Source organism: Parambassis ranga, chromosome 10 (genome assembly GCF_900634625.1).
Source record: "Parambassis ranga chromosome 10, fParRan2.1, whole genome shotgun sequence".
Taxonomy (NCBI): Eukaryota; Metazoa; Chordata; class Actinopteri; family Ambassidae; genus Parambassis; species Parambassis ranga.
In genome coordinates, this window is record NC_041031.1 from 11952921 (window position 1) to 11970843 (window position 17923).

Sequence of the window (17923 nt, forward strand, 5' to 3'; positions counted from 1 at the left end):
GTCTACCAACTTGAAATTTTAGTCCGTCAGGAACGAAAATTTAGAGTTGTAGATTGTAGAGAGCAAATACCATAGATTGAAAATGTAGGAAAATGTCTTAGTAGGATGGAATCTTTAAGGAATTGTCCTCCTTATGCTGTTGTCTTTACCAGCTCACTGTTTTGACAATGTAGCTCATTACTTATACAGAGACAGCACTGCGTGTATTGATGAAGCTCAGTAACTGATTTCAGTATTTTGGTCTGCAACATAATTTTCATGTTCCTAAAAATCACTTCAGCTGACAAGTTGCCAACGCTGTCCGTGGTACTGAACACTGGCTTACAACCTTGACTAATCTGCGTTCCATTGGAAACGACACCATTTTGATAATTCATTATTTCGTTTTAAATTGTCAGCATTAATATTTAAAGTAATTTTAAATATACAGTTCAATTTAAAGATGATTATATCACTATCTTAAAACTGGTTGGGTTTTTTTCTCGTGTGTCTTACTGTTGACATAGGCTATTCGTCGCTGGAAGCTTGTTCCTCTCAAAATATTACTAACTAATTTTTTTTTTTTTATTTTAGATACTGTATTAATCCCAGAGGGAAATTCTTTACGGCTGTGTCATACAATGACTAGCAAGGCGCGCCACAGGCTAGGGTGACTAGGGAGGAGTTGGGATCGAACCCCCAACCTTTCGGTTACTAGACAACCCTGCTACACCACTGCGCCACTGTTGTCCCCAAATCTTTAAACACTGGCCAATTGTCAACATAAATATACGAGATATTAAGTTTAAATTACTTGTTTATGACTTGTATCAATACAATTATCAACATATAGTATTCTGGGAACATTTGTTTGCACTTTGCTTGATTGAGGTGTAGTAAGTATGTATCCACTATTCCCCACATGATGTCGCAGCAGACCATGGATGTCAAAGTGTTTGTGGAGCTAAAACTCCTCCTCCATGTACGACAGAAACAAACTCGTCACTGGCCACTATTTCTCCGAGAGCTTGATTGTATTGTGAAGAGACGAGAAAGAGCTGAAACAAGAGTATTTTCAAGGAAAGGGGAATTGTGGATAAATGCCAATTTGGATTCCGTTCTTTTGTTGCAACAACGATGTGTGTGCGAGGAGAAAGCGTATATGTCTGGATTCATGTTGTTGCGCTGCTTTGTCTTTGTGACTGGTCTGATTCGCAGTTGTCATACTCCATTTCCGAGGAGGTGAACAAAGGCACAGTAGTGGGGAATATCGCAAAGGATTTAAACCTCAATGTACAGGAACTGGAAACCAGGGATCTACGTGTTGTTTCGAGTTACAGTAAGACATATTTTGACGTGAATTTGAGGACCGGGATTCTCTTTGTTAACGAGAGAATAGACCGAGAGGAGATTTGTCCGCATGTCGAAAAATGCTCCATCAAAATACAAGCTGCTTTCAAAAATCCGATGAACATACACCGCATCGAGATTAACATTCTGGATATAAATGATAACTCGCCTTCCTTCAGCGAGCAATCACATTCATTGAACATATCTGAATTACTGTCACCAGGAGAACGATACCTTCTCCCTGTAGCGGAGGATGCGGACACAGGAAGCAACACAGTAAAGACATACAAGCTGAGCCAAAATCAACATTTCTCTCTTGACGTACAAGCCGGCGGAGAACACGGTGTGTCCGCAGAGTTAGTGCTGCAAAAAGCTTTAGATCGAGAAAAACAACCTGCAATTAAACTTATCCTGACCGCTGTAGATGGAGGAAAACCGCCCAGGACAGGAACTCTGCAGTTAACAGTTAATGTTATAGATGTCAATGACAATACTCCAACATTCAGCAACTCTCTTTATAAAGTGCGTGTTAAGGAAAATGCTGCTCCAGGAACGTTTGTCATCCGTTTCAATGCAACAGACTTAGACGAAGATATAAACAGTAAGATCCTGTATTCATTCATAAAACGAGGAAATATAGATCCATCAAAGATTTTTGATCTAAATTCAGAAACTGGTGAAATTACTGTGAAGGGGAGACTAGACTATGAAGAGACCCCTTCTTATGAAGTGAGAGTTCAGGCAATGGATCAGGGAGCCTCTCCTCGTAGCGCACATGCTAAACTGCTGGTAGAGATAATTGATGTGAATGACAATGCCCCAGAAATATCTGTGACGTCACTTATGACGCCTGTTAAAGAAGATGCAGAACTAGGAGCAATTGTTGCTTTTATTAGTGTAAGTGATAAAGATGGAGGAACGAACGGAGTTACTAACTGTAAAGTAGCTGGGTCTGGTCCGTTTAAACTCAAGTCCAACTATAAAAATGACTATTCATTAGTTGTAGATGGACCTCTGGACAGAGAGAACGCTTCACTTTACCATGTCACCGTTGCAGCCACAGATGAAGGAAGTCCACCTCTGTCCAGCAGCAGGGTCATTAGTGTTCATGTTTCTGATGTCAATGACAACCCACCTCGGTTTATGGAGCCTGTCATTAATGTGTACATCAAAGAAAACAGTCCATTAGGTTCAGTAATTTACACAATAAATGCATTTGATCCTGATCTAAACAATAATGCAAAGGTAACTTACACATTTTTGGACACTTCTCCAAAACATATTCCAATTTCATCCGTTTTGAACATCAACTCAGAGACTGGAGACATCATCAGTCTGCAGTCGTTTAACTATGAGGAGGTAAAAACGTTTCAGTTTAAAGTTCAGGCCACAGACTCTGGTGTTCCTCCTCTCAGCAGCAACGTGACTGTAAACATTTTAATCCTGGATGAAAATGACAATAACCCAATGATTCTGCCACCGTATTCTGAACATGGCTCTGTTAACAGTGAGAGCATTCCCTACTCTGCTGAAGCGGGATACTTTGTGGCAAAGATCAGGGCTGTAGACGCAGACTCTGGATACAATGCGCTGCTTTCTTATCATCTGTCTGAACCCAAAGGAAACAACCTCTACAGGATCGGAACCAGCACCGGGGAAATCAGGACTAAGAGGAGGATGAGTGACCATGACTTGAAAACTCACCCCTTGGTGGTGCTAGTTTCTGATAATGGAGAACCCTCCCTGTCAGCTACTGTGTCTATTGAAGTGATGGTGGTTGAAAACTCAGCTGACATCCAGACTCGGTTCAGACATGTGCCTGTAAAGGAGGACAGCTTCTCTGATTTGAACCTGTATCTGCTGATCGCTATTGTTTCAGTGTCCGTCATCTTCCTGCTGAGCCTCATCAGTTTAATAGCTGTCAGATGTCACAGGACAGACAGTAGTTTCAGCAGGTACAGCGCCCCAATGATCACCACCCACCCTGACGGGAGCTGGTCTTACTCTAAATCGACTCAGCAGTATGACGTGTGTTTTAGCTCAGACACACTGAAGAGTGATGTAGTGGTTTTCCCCGCACCATTTCCACCTGTAGATGCTGAACTGATCAGTATTAACGGAGGAGACACTTTTACCAGGACTCAGACTTTACCTAATAAAGAGAAGGTGAGTTGTTTTCAGTCCTTCAATCTAGTTAATCAAGTGCAAATCTATAGGCTGTATTGCATGCCTCCCAAATTACCTTTCAAATTATGGGTATAGACCTATGGGTCCTCTTATTTGCTCAACATGACAAACAACAAACAAACAACTAACAATATGACAAATCAGATACACTAAGAATGTTATATGACAAATCAGATCTGGGAGCTTTCCATGGTGCTGAAAACACGTTTTTAACTATTTGAAATCATGATGTATAACCGGTGTGAAATGGTTGAACATTATTATGATATGTATTATTCCTAAGTCTTTGTAAATTTTGTTTTTACTGAAGTAGACAGTAATGGGAATAGCTTGTGAAGCTGATTAGCCATGGTTTTAGGGAATACTTCCTTTGAACATAAGTTCCAGTTTTATTTGGCTGGCAATTCTAACTTGTTTTATTGTAGTTATTTGTGTTAAGAACGTCCATTATGTCATGACGCTATATAATTTGAAAAGTACAAAGGATGTGTAACAAACTAACCAAGTTGCACCGCGCGAGGTCGCTAGTGACCGTACATTTTGTGAGCTCGGTGTTTTCAGTCTCCTCCTTTCCGTGGAGCGTCAGCAGACTGAGAGTGCTTTGTGGGAGAACCTCGAATGGCGACATAACGCAGAGACGGGAGTTAAATATCTGACATATAGAGAGGCACTTCATGGATAAATATATGCTGTTTTTTGGTATTGCCTTTCAAACTAGCAATGGGCACTCGGAGGAACACTGAAACTGTCTGTTTGCTGATCATATTGTTTTTATGTGACTGGTCTGCAGCTCAGATATCTTACTCTGTTTCTGAGGAGGTGGACAAAGGAACTGTGGTCGGGAACCTTGCAAAGGATTTAAATGTTAATGTTCAAGACCTGGAAACGAGGAATCTAAATGTTGTGTCTGGATACAGTAAGAAGTATTTTGCGGTTAATTTTAAAACGGGGGATCTTTATGCTAATGAGAGAATAGATCGCGAGGAGCTTTGCCCAAACACGTTAAAATGCACACTAAACTTAGAGGCCATACTGAGTAATCCTACGGTACTTAGTCGCATTGAGGTGGTGATTGTAGATTTAAATGACAACTCACCTAAATTTGTTGAAAAGTCATTTTCACTTAACATTTCTGAATATTCGCCTACAGGCGAGCACTTCTTGCTTCCCTTGGCTATTGATGCAGATACAGGAAGCTATTCAGTAAAGACTTACAGGCTGAGTCCAAATGAATATTTCTCACTCGATGTACAGAGCGGCGGTGAACATAGTGCATCTGCTGAATTGGTTCTGCAGAAACCTCTGGATCGTGAAAAACAAGCTGTTTTTAAACTAACGCTGACGGCTGTAGACGGAGGTAAACCTCCTAACATAGGAACTGTAGAGATTACAGTGAATGTCTTAGACGTCAATGATAACACGCCGATATTTAGCAAAACACTTTACAAGGCACGAATACGTGAAAATGCCCCAGCTGGAACATTAGTTATTCAACTTAATGCCACCGATTTAGACGAAGGGGACAACGGTAGGGTCATTTTCTCTTTTGTCAAACGTGCAAACTTCAACCCTGCTGATGTGTTTTTAATAAATCCAGATACTGGTGAGATCACCGTTAAGGGTGATCTGGATTACGAGACACAGTCCGCGTATGAAATACATGTTCAGGCAACAGATAAAGGTCCATTCCCTCGAAGAGCAAATGGGAAGCTATTAGTAGAGGTGGTTGATGTGAATGACAATGCTCCAGAAATTGTGGTGACGTCACTCACGAACCCGGTCAGAGAAGACGCTGAAATAGGAAATGTTGTTGCTTTACTAACAGTGACTGACAAAGACGGAGGAAAAAACGGTCAGACTCGCAGTGAACTTGTTGGCTCTGTTCCGTTTAAGTTGAATTCAAATTATAAAAACTATTATTCTTTAGTAGTAGACGGGCCTCTTGATCGCGAAAAAAATGATTTCTACAATATTACGATTACAGCGAATGATGAAGGGACCCCATCTCTATCCGGCACTAGTGTTATTAATATAAAGGTTTCTGATGTCAATGACAACGCGCCACGTTTCTTTGAACCTGTGATTAACATTTACGTAAAAGAAAACAGTCCAGTTGGAGCAAGTGTGTATTCCATAACTGCAGTTGATGCCGATATAAATGAAAACGCTAGAGTAATATACTCATTAGGGGGTGAATCAAAAGTCATAACTTCCTTTATAAAAATAAACTCAGAGACTGGAGATATAGTCACCCTTCAGTCGTTTAACTTTGAGGAGTTAAAAACGTTTCAGTTTAACGTTCATGCCACAGACTCTGGTGTTCCTCCTCTCAGCAGCAACGTAACTGTGAATGTTTTAATTCTAGATGAAAATGACAATAATCCTACAATTTTAGCTCCTTATTCTGAACACGGCTCTGTTAACAGTGAGAGCATCCCCTACTCTGCTGAAGCGGGATACTTTGTGGCAAAGATCAGGGCTGTAGACGCAGACTCTGGATACAATGCGCTGCTTTCTTATTACCTGCCTGAACCCAAAGGAAACAACCTGTTCAGGATCGGAGCCAGCACCGGGGAAATCAGGACTAAGAGGAGAATGAGTGACAATGACTTGAAAACTCACCCATTGGTGGTACTGGTTTCTGATAACGGAGAACCCTCCCTGTCAGCTACTGTGTCTATTGAAGTGATGGTGGTTGAAAACTCAGCTGACATCCAGACTCAGTTCAGACATGTGCCTGTAAAGGAGGACAGCTTCTCTGATTTGAACCTGTATCTGCTGATCGCTATTGTTTCAGTGTCCGTCATCTTCCTGCTGAGCCTCATCAGTTTAATAGCTGTCAGATGTCACAGGACAGACAGTAGTTTCAGCAGGTACAGCGCCCCAATGATCACCACCCACCCTGACGGGAGCTGGTCTTACTCTAAATCGACTCAGCAGTATGATGTGTGCTTCAGCTCAGACACACTGAAGAGTGACGTAGTGGTTTTCCCTGTACCGTTTCCACCTGTAGATGCTGAACTGATCAATATTAATGGAGGAGATACTTTTACCAGAACTCAGACTTTACCTAATAAAGAAAAGGTGAGTTGACTGTAATGTAAATATCTTTCATTGCACTCTTTATTTTTTCCAGGCGTTAGCTGTTAACATTATGAGAACGGGAGAATTTTCAAGATTTACTTTTTTCCTGACATCAATTTTATTTAGTCTATCACTATGAAACCAACATGTTATAAATTGTACCCTGCTGGAGGGAAAACTATCTCCAATCTTGGAGTCAGTAGCTGCTTAAGTTAGCTGCGGGGCTGCTGAACGGTGAGGGCGCTGTCTATGGTGCTGAAATTTGGGCAGAGTTATTGGTTTAACGAACTAAAGCTTAGCCGATCTTTTTGTTTAGTTTTTTTGCTGAACGCTCAGTTGTGCCTCTAATGTGATTATCCCTATATAGCAATTTTTACTCGTTTTTTTAGTGTTGTGCAATTTTACGCTGAAATTGGTATTAACTGTTTTGATCACCAAAACAAGCTATACTTGGGGACAGGCTTTTATATTTTATGCATAGCAAAGCAATGTAAATGTCTTCATACATTAGCACAAACGGTTGGTGTCGCTAGAGACCACGAATATCTATGTGACTCCCTTTTTTCCTTGACCCCTCCTCTCGGTGGCAATCTGTAGTCCAATAGCGCTTTGTCAAAAAATACTCAAACGGTGAAAAGACGGAAAGGGCTCGTCTATTACTCTCTGTAGATGTGGACATATACAAAATGGATTATTTCTTTAATTGCGTGACAGGAATGGATCGTGGACAAAAACTCACAATCTGGATACAGATAATAGCCCTGCTTTGTTTGTGTGAGGAGTATTCAGCGCAGCTCTCCTACTCCGTTTCGGAGGAGGTTGACAAAGGAACGGTGGTAGGAAATCTCGCCAAGGATTTACAAATAAATGCTCATGAACTGGAAAAACGGAATTTAAGAATCGTCCCTGGAAATTCTAAGACATATTTTGACGTGAATTTGAAAACGGGTGCTCTATTTGTTAGCGACAGAATTGATCGTGAAGAGCTCTGTCCAAATGCGGCGAAATGTTCAGTAAATATAGAAGCTATTATGAACCACCCCATGCATCTACATCGCATAGAGGTTCAGATTACTGACATTAACGATAATGCACCATCTTTTCGTGAGAAGGAGAAGTCCCTGAATATTTCGGAATCATCCTCTACCGGTGAGAGGTATCTACTTCCAATAGCAAGTGACGCAGACACTGGCAGTAACTCTGTAAAAAGCTACAAGCTGAGTCCGAGTGACTATTTTTCATTGGACGTACAGAGCGGCGGGCAGCACAGTGAGTCTGCAGAGTTAGTGTTGCAGAAATCTTTAGACAGGGAGAAAACGTCTATTATTCACCTCATTTTAACTGCTGTGGATGGAGGAAAACCAGCCAGATCAGGAAGTTTGAAAATAGTCGTGCATGTTATGGATATAAATGACAACGCCCCGGTATTTAGTCAACTTCTGTACAAGGCCCAAATTACAGAAAATGCTCCCTTTCAGACCTCTATACTAACTGTAAGTGCCACAGATTTGGATGAGGGCATAAACAGTCAAATAGAGTATTCATTTATTGAAAGGGGAAATTTTAACCCTAACACTTTGTTCTCAATAAACTCAGGCACAGGGGAAATTACTGTAAAAGGGAAAATAGATTATGAAGAGAACACGGCATATGATATTCGTGTACAGGCAAGAGATAAAGGTACACCTTCACGAAGCGTGCACAGTAAATTGTTAGTGGAAGTAATTGATGTTAATGACAACGCACCTGAAATTATTATCACGTCTCTTATGAGCCCAGTCAAAGAAGACGCCGAGATAGGTACAGTTGTCGCTTTGGTGACTGTGACTGACAAAGATGGCGGCAATAATGGTCTTACCAAAGCAAGCATTGTTGGGGTGGCGCCTTTTAAACTCAAGCTAAACTACAAAAATTATTATTCATTGACAGTTGATGGGCCTCTTGACAGAGAGAGTGTTTCTCAATACAATGTCACCATCAGAGCCACAGATGAAGGCATGCCACCGATTTCCAGTACAAATGTTATATCTGTGCACATTTCTGATGTGAATGACAATGCCCCTCAGTTCTCAGAGCCTGTGATTAATGTATATGTTAAGGAGAACAGTGTAGTCGGAGCTACTATTTTCACAGTTACTGCCGTTGATCCAGACAGAGAAGAAAACTCTAAAGTGACATATTCACTGTTAGATGGTATTTCAGGAAGTATTCCAGTAACGTCTGTTTTAAACATCAACTCAGAGAATGGAGAGATCATCAGTCTGCAATCTTTTAATTTTGAGGAGTTAAAAACATTTCAGTATAAAGTTCAGGCTACAGACTCTGGGGTTCCCGCTCTCAGCAGCAGCATAACTGTGAACCTTTTTATCCTGGACGAGAATGACAATAATCCTGCAATTCTGGCTCCTTATTCTGAACACGGCTCTGTTAACAGTGAGAGCATCCCCTACTCTGCTGAAGCGGGATACTTTGTGGCAAAGATCAGGGCTGTAGACGCAGACTCTGGATACAATGCGCTGCTTTCTTATCACCTGTCTGAGCCCAAAGGAAACAACCTGTTCAGGATTGGAACCAGCACCGGGGAAATCAGGACTAAGAGGAGAATGAGTGACAATGACTTGAAAACTCACCCCTTGGTGGTGCTGGTTTCTGATAATGGAGAACCCTCCCTGTCAGCTACTGTGTCTATTGAAGTGGTGGTGGTTGAAACCTCAGCTGACATCCAGACTCAGTTCAGACATGTGCCTGTAAATGGGGACAGCTTCTCTGATTTGAACCTGTATCTGCTGATCGCCGTTGTGTCGGTGTCCGTCATCTTCCTGCTGAGCCTCATCAGTTTAATCGCTGTCAGATGTCACAGGACAGACAGTAGTTTCAGCAGGTACAGCGCCCCAATGATCACCACCCACCCTGACGGGAGCTGGTCTTACTCTAAATCTACTCAGCAGTATGACGTGTGTTTTAGCTCAGACACACTGAAGAGTGACGTAGTGGTTTTCCCCGCACCGTTTTCACCTGTAGATGCTGAACTGATCAGTATTAATGGAGAAGATACATTTACCAGAACTCAGACATTACCTAACAAAGAGAAGGTAAGGGTAGTAGTACATGAAACAGAATCATAATGCTTCAACATAATGTCTTAAACTCAACCCATTGCTGAAGTGATAACACTAACATCATCTCTTGCTCTGTGTTGCTTGTTCATCTACTAGCCTACAACATCTTTCTTTATCACTTTTTTTACTCTGCATTTGCCTATTCCCTCGACTACTTAGTCCTGCTATAATGTTTTTAGGTTGATGGTAAATCAAAATGATTTGAGTTGTTTCCACCAATGGCTCAAGGTATTGTATAATAATTTAATACTCTCTTTGCATTTAACTACAGTTTGACCACTAGATGTCGCTAACAGCTTAAACAGCCGAAATATTTTTTTCCCAGATATAACGCTCCTCCCTTTAGTGTTTAATGCTTTGTTTGTCGTAGCAGAACAGAATATCCTCACACTGGGTTTTAACAGCCGAAATATTTTTTCCCCAGATATAACGCTCCTCCCTTTAGTGTTTAATGCTTTGTTTGTCGTAGCAGAACAGAATATCCTCACACTGGGATTTGGTTTGAATGTACAGTCAGTGAGAAATGTTACCATTACTGATTTTTTGAAAAAATAATTTATTAGTCGGCGAGGGGCACCATGCAGCAAGGGAGTGTTTTTCGGCATTGGATTTATTATTTCTTTGCTATTTTTCATATATGCAGTGTCGCAGCAGCACAAACGGTGTATTCTGTTACGGAGGAATCGAGCCCGGGGACCACAGTGGGAAATCTCGCCAAAGATTTACATCTTGATGTACAAGAACTGGAAAGCAGAGGTTTTCAGATTTCTGGACCTAACACGAGATATTTAGAAGTAAACGTTAAGACTGGAGTACTTCTAGTGAAAGACAGAATAGACCGAGAGGGGCTTTGCTCGCGGAACGTGAAGTGTTCTCTGGAGGTGGAAGCCATTGTGAACACTCCGCTGAATCTCTATCGCTTTGACGTTAAAATATTGGACATAAATGATCATGCACCGTCTTTTCGGATACCTGAGATTGTTTTGAATGTATCGGAGTCGGCGTTTGTTGGTGAAAAATTTGCTCTACCAAAAGCAATTGATGCTGATGTCGGGAGCTTTTCAGTCAAAAGCTACAAGCTCAGCCAAACGGAGCACTTCACGCTGGACGTGCAGAATAGCGGAGAGCCGTCTATGTTTGCTGAAATGGTACTGCATAAAACATTAGATCGTGAAAAACAGCCAGCTATCAAACTAACGCTAACAGCTGTAGATGGAGGAAAACCACCCAAATCAGGGACATTACGCATTACAGTAAATGTGCAAGACGTTAATGATAATATTCCCATATTTGACAAAGCATTGTATAAAGCCAGTGTACAGGAGAACGCACCGCGTGGTGCAGCTGTAATTTCTGTGCATGCCCGAGATTTAGACGAGGGTCCTAACGGAGAAATACAGTATTCCTTTATCAACCAAGATAATGATAACGACGTGGATAAATTTGCCATCAATCCCATAACAGGAGAGATTACAGTAAATGGTGAACTGGACCACGAAAAAAACAATGCAGTTGAAATTAGGGTCCAAGCTAAAGACAAAGGGCAAAATCCAAGAGCATCTCACTGTAAAGTACTCGTTGAAATTAGTGATATTAATGACAATCCACCAGAAATATCAGTGACATCTTTAGTTAACGTGGTGAGAGAAGATGCAACCATTGATACAATGGTAGGACTAATAACGGTAAGAGATTTTGACGCTGATAAAAATGGCGTTGTACAGGTTAGAATAGTTGATTCTGTGCCATTTAAAATTAAGAACACATATAAGAATCATTACTCTTTGGTCGTAGACGGAGCTCTAGACAGGGAGCGCGTTTCTCAATATAATGTCACAATAAAAGCAAGTGACGAAGGCCTGCCGCCCCTTTCCAGTACAAGCATTATTACAGTTCACGTGTCTGACGTCAATGACAACGCACCTCAATTTAAGGAACCTGTGATAAACATTTTCGTCAAAGAGAACAGTCCTGTAGGTGCCCTTATCTACACGCTGACAGCAAATGATCCCGATGTAGACGAAAATGCAAAAGTAACATTTTCCTTGACTAATAACCAAAAAAACAATGTTAAAGGATCACTTATTAACATCAACTCTGAAACTGGAGATATAGTCACCCTTCAGTCCTTTAACTATGAAGAGTTAAAAGTGTTTCAATTTAAAGTTCAGGCGACAGACTCTGGGGTTCCTCCTCTCAGCAGCAATGTGACTGTGACTGTTTTAATTTTGGATGTGAATGACAATAATCCAACAATTTTGGCCCCCTATTCTGAGCATGGCTCTGTTAACAGTGAGAACATCCCCTACTCTGCTGAAGCAGGATACTTTGTGGCAAAGATCAGGGCCGTAGACGCAGACTCTGGATACAATGCGCTGCTTTCTTATCATCTGTCTGAATCCAAAGGAAACAACCTGTTCAGGATCGGAACCAGCACCGGGGAAATCAGGACTAAGAGGAGAATGAGTGACAATGACTTGAAAACTCATCCCTTGCTGGTGCTGGTTTCTGATAATGGAGAACCCTCCCTGTCAGCTACTGTGTCTATTGAAGTGGTCGTGGTTGAAAACTCAGCTGACATCCAGACTCAGTTCAGACATGTGCCCGTAAAGGAGGACAGCTTCTCTGATTTGAACCTGTATCTGCTCATCGCTATTGTGTCGGTGTCCGCAATCTTCTTGCTGAGCCTCATCAGTTTAATCGCTGTCAAATGTCACAGGACAGACAGTAGTTTCAGCAGGTACAGCGCCCCAATGATCACCACCCACCCTGATGGGAGCTGGTCTTACTCTAAATCGACTCAGCAGTATGACGTGTGTTTCAGCTCAGACACACTGAAGAGTGACGTAGTGGTTTTTCCCGCACCGTTTCCACCTGTAGATGCTGAACTGATCAGTATTACTGAAGGAGATACTTTTACCAGAACTCAGACTTTACCTAATAACGAAAAGGTAAGATGTAAACCTATTTAATAACAGATTGCAAATTTTGCAATACCTCCACTATCCAAATCACTGTTGACACTACTGGCCTACATTTCCTCCTCTGCCTGCCTGCACTTAGCAAAGGTGCTGTCCAGGGTGCTGAAATCAAAAAGGCTTTAGAGCTTGTGTGTCAGTAGCTCAGGATTCACAGACACTACAGTTTTCTTCTTTCCCTTTACTTTAACATTATACTTTGTTAGAAAATAAAAATAACATAACAAGTAACATTAATAGATGTTGCGCAAAAAAGTATAAAAGCAATTTTAATAATTATTAATAAAGGGATACAAGTACTAGTAACTAATGAAGTAGTCTCGAGAAATGTGTTTTCTCCAACTAAAAAGGCTGGCAATGTCATACATCAGGTTTAAGGATGTCCCACATGCTGCCAGATGCCAGTCGGAGCAACATTGCAACATTTCAACAAAAGGCAACTGCAACAGCAGGAAGTCGGCATCAAAAGTATATTTAAAAAACATCATATCATTAAGTCTAGAAAGCAAGGATTTGAATTAGTTACATAATGTATTGTGCGTGGTTAAATCAAGTCGCCTCCGCCACCACAATATTGTCCTTAAAGCAATGCATAAAAGAAGCATTTGGTGTATTCTGATTACTGATGTATTGATTTACATTTTAGTAAAAGTAACGGCACTGTACTGCTTTAGAATAGAATAGAATATAATAGAAAAGAATGCCTTTTATTGTCACTATACACAAGTACAATGAGATTAAAGCATCCAGTTTCAGTGCAAAAAAGCAATATATAAAAAGAGATGTATAAAAGATATTAAAAAGAGATATTAAAAAAGATATTAAGAAAAATATTTACAATATAAACAGAAGTCAGTGCACAGTCCTGAGAATATAAATATGGTATATATACGGTATTCAAGTATGGAAAAAATATTGCACGTGTTATATGTTGTGAATTATAAATATATTGCACATGTTGCATTGTGTATTGTCCATCTGGATATGTAATATTGCACAATAATTTAGTGTATGTGAGAGTTCAAGGTGGTTACAGCTTTTGGAAAGAAGCTGTTTTTATAAACGCTTCACGAAAGGCCCCACACAATGTCAAAATGGATTCTCAGCAGTCACTGGCAAAGGAAAACAAAAAGTTAAAAATGTAAACGTTTGTCAAGTTTTGAAACTACTCATATGATACCAGCACATATCCTGTGCAACCACAGTAAAAAAATACAATATATACACACCATCTCATTAATTACTGTGATCACCAAACTCTCCGTGTCAGAGAACCGGGTACAGTTCAGGTACCTTTAGGTCCTGTGGAGTGGCTATAAATGGCAATGACGTTTTGTGGGTGGGTGGTCTGTGAAAGATTAGCGCCTGTTGTCGCCAGTTTAAACTAAAAGTCTCAACAAGTTTGCAGCATATATATGTAGACAGGTCGAAACACAGCCACCTTCGTTGTCCTATTTAAGCTGGATCCATACTCCGCGAGACAAAGAGCGGAGAACGCGCTCCACGGGTGGTAAGAGATACAAAAAAAAGGTCTTTTCCGCACTGAGGTACCATACTCCGCGAGACGCGTGTGTGCAGAACTCCTCATACGGCCCGCCCACTAAACTATAAGGAAAGACTTTACTGAGTTTTTTTACACACCACAAGGACTTGTGCCATGGCAAGAGGGCATTATACAGAGAGGGTGCCTGCAACAGCGTGAGATGTGAAAATGCGACATTAAAAGTAACAATAGCAAAGATTCAGTGTTTGTGCCTTTATGACCACATTTGCACATCTACTGTGTTCCAATGTGCCTGCGATACTTCAAACTGTCCGGTGATGAGCTGTGAAGATGCGACATTAAAAGTAACAATAGCAAAGATATACAGACATTGTTAACGAGCCTGTTATGCCCGGGTATGTAGGAGTATATAGAATGGTAATAACAGTCACCATCTGGTATGTGTGAATGGCTGTCTGGAGTTATTGGTGACAAATCACCCTGACTTGCCTTTCTTTCTTTCTTTTATTGCTCATCATGCAAACCAGTATGGTCTTATCTAAATCTGTTGAATCAGCGCTGTTTATACACCTACCTATATACCTGGAGAGGCTCTTGCGCTTCTCCACTTTCATCACGCCCACAATAAATTCCGACCAATCGCAGCATGGTTGCCGCACAGCCTTGAAAGACAAAGTTCGGCCCGGACCCTGTGCACAGGAGTGCGGATCAGCGGGCGGTCAGAGACAAAAAATGACGTCATTTTGTGGGCGTAACGTCTGCAGGGGGGGAAAATGTCTTTGTCTCGCGGAGTATGGATCCAGCTTAACTCTGACTTAAGGCCCAACCAGCCTAACCACGCTAACCTGCTAATCTGCTAATCTAGCTAACTTGGTCGGTTTGGACAGCCTATTAATTAGTATTGCCCATTACGTCGCCAGCAGTCATAACAATAAAAATACAAACTCACCTCGGAAGTTGAACGTTGTAGCAGCCTGCATGAAATAAGTAAAGGCTGGACATTGTCAATGTAAAGTTTCAAAACAATTTGGTCACAGGAAGCCCGAATACCTGTTTCTTCACGTAAGCATGCTAAGAGGAAATTCCAGATGTCGCCTCTTCTTTTGTCCTCAAAAGAAGACGCCTGTAAACTAGCACCGTGCTCAGTGCTGCCGCTGATGGCGACCAGGTGAACTGTCACCGACTATCATACACTACAAACTAGTAAGTCTCTTACAAACGGCGTGGTGAGCCACGGGAATTAAAACCGCTTAGATGGATAGCTAACGTTAGTTTAACCATTTACACCTCAGACTTTCTTATTTGGTCACATTATATTCATATCTAGAAGGAATCCCCACTAAAATGACAGGGAATTGAGGGGAATATTAATTAAGTACAATTTGGACATGCCCACATTGTCAGTAGAACCTAACTGCACACATTTACTGTTGGTGGCCTATTTTGTTATGTGTATATTCCACTTGTCTGCACTGTGTTAATGCTTTAATCGTACAATGTATATTGCACCACTGTCTTACAGAGCTGTCATGGCTGCACCTCACTGTATTTTAAAACATAGCTTTGCTTTGAGTGCCACAGTTTATTTATAGATAAGTGTTCTGTAGTTTCATTAGAAATGAAAGGCAGTGAGATGAAAAGGTGTCTGTTCCTTGATAGTGTATTTTTTTCGCAACTGCTGCTTAACACCATATTTTATTTTTGCTCTATAGTATAAAAAATACACGGTGTCCAATGCATGCTTGTTCCTTTTTCCTCTTTCTCCATGCTGCTAGACTTCATTCCCCTCCCCCCATCCTTCCATGCTTCTCGAGAAAGGGAGCAGCTGATAGAACTAACAAGGAATTAGCCTCCATCTCTACAGACATGTGTGCCATCAGCCTTAGAGCGCTGTAAACACGATCTAATATATTTTCATTAGCATCCCTAATGTGTGTAGCTTATACAGAGCCCCGATCAGCTCGTATGTATCGTGTTCTACTCCCTTTCAATTTGTCAAGAGTTAACTGCCCTATATTATGTACAGTGCTTGGTGCTGTAGTATAATTGCTGCTTATAACTGGTGGAATGTGTTCAAATAATGTCCGCAGTAGGAAGGCTAGTAGCCTACACACTGATGATGCTTTGAGTCACTCAGACGGTATGACCTCATTTCAGGGAGTGGTTCAGCACAAACAAGCATGGCCTAGTCTGTCAACACTCTGTCGGTTGTTTGGTTGGTCAGTGTGAGGGGAACTGAACCAGGGCTCTCTGTTCTCTCTGACTTTGAATATAGCAGCCGAAGAAGACGGGCTGCGTGCGGCTTCTAAGTGGGTCAGCGTGTGATTTAAATATGGCAGCGCGCTACATGCGCCATCTGACAGAACCTGTGTTTGGTCAATGCGTCGCTTTTTGTCCTACGCATTCTCTGTTATATGCGCAGGCTGTCGATGCTGTGTTTCCTAAAACAATGCCTGAAGCTGTGTCTCTGCGTAAAAGCGGTTCAGTTCTGTATGCTGCAGTTCTCTGTGGATGTGTGAGGAAAAGAGAGAGGGGGAGGGGCAGGTAATTTTCCGCTAGTCGTTGCAGCAGCAGCAGCAGGGAGCTTCAGTACCGATCGAGGTATCCGCTTCACTTGTCTCAGCTCTCCCTCCTGCCCTGTTCAGCTTTGCTCTGCGGTTGGGCGGGGCTGACAACACCTAATGTCAATCACGGCTAAACCGGTTGGGGAGTGCAAAACGGCTAAGATGGATGAGGAAGAGAGGCTTTTATCCACGCAATATCAGGACATCATGTCTGTGTCTGTGATAATTTCATGGTTCCATACGACGGTGCTTGTTTGCATTCGGCATGAGATGCTTGTGGTTTATTATCATCTAGAGCCAAGATCCTAATAATAATAATGATTTATGAAAACTTGTGTGGTGTAGGATGTAGCGGATAAAACATTCAAACTCTGGCTCTCTGTGCGTTGCAAAATATATTACATTATTGATCACACACATTATCCTTGCTGATGGTCACAGCTAAGTGCTTGGTAGTTCATAGACTGCAGAAGCATACTTTGCAAGTCATTCTGGAGTAGCTGCACAGATGGGTTCAACAGCTGGACCAAAGGATAAGGAGGAAGTGACCTCACCTCAGTTGTAAAACAGTGGCAGATTGGCTAACATAAAATGATTTATTTTTTATGAGGTATCTGTCAAACACACATCTTGTGTGGCACTTCCTGTTTTTCTCCTTTCCAAGGGCGTGTCCTTTGTGTGAGTGTGGTTAGTGCTATCTGTGGTTACCATGGAGACTGTTCTGAGCTGTAATGAAATGATGTACCAGTATCCAGGGAGCTGCCAGTATGTACCCGCCCCCACCCAGACATCCATCCCAGCATGTGCTGTACAGATGCAAGCAAGAAGGAGGCCGGTGTGGCAAAAGAGACAAAGAGGGAGAGAGACAAAGATACAGAGCATTGACATATAGCACTAAAATGCCTTGTCAGACATGGTAAAGTAGAGAGGAAATCTAGGGAACTAGGGAAAAAAGTGTGGCTGATTTGGAAATTATTTCTAAATATGGAAAAGGATTTTAGAGGAAGTCATAAATACAGTAGCACAGACTCAAGCTTTGAGCATGAGATAGTGAGAAAACGGGAGTTTGTGAGGATGAGATGGACAAAAAAATATATAACTAAATACATGCCCTACAGCTAAGTGAGAACATCATAGGCTTACAATTGGTCACAGATG

The 17923-nt window shown here is 41.5% G+C and overlaps 2 protein-coding genes across 17 annotated transcripts in view; both read left to right on the forward strand.

Annotated features, from left to right (window-relative positions):
• The window catches only part of LOC114442519 (protocadherin alpha-C2-like), a 140324-nt gene that overhangs the window by 99225 nt on the left and 23176 nt on the right, over positions 1–17923 (forward strand). Inside the window, exon 1 of one of the 16 annotated variants that reach the window (XM_028416143.1) lies at positions 4136–6600. The exons of 14 other annotated variants lie outside the window; for them this stretch is intronic. In XM_028416143.1, coding sequence (XP_028271944.1) covers positions 4237–6600 — 2364 coding nt within the window. In that variant the 5' untranslated portion in view covers positions 4136–4236. Of the gene's footprint in view, positions 1–4135; positions 6601–7240; positions 9693–17923 lie in introns of those variants that run through there. One more of the 16 variants, XM_028416132.1, reaches the window with a different exon arrangement.
• On the forward strand, positions 10298–12691 carry LOC114442973 (protocadherin alpha-8-like). Its single transcript, XM_028416865.1, has one exon. The coding sequence runs from the start codon at positions 10298–10300 to the stop codon at positions 12689–12691; it is 2394 nt and encodes a 797-aa protein (XP_028272666.1).

Bases quoted from the DNA above. Each gene is read 5' to 3' on its own strand.
- LOC114442973 (XM_028416865.1), top strand. From the start codon at position 10,298: ATGCAGCAAGGGAGTGTTTTTCGGCATTGGATTTATTATTTCTTTGCT.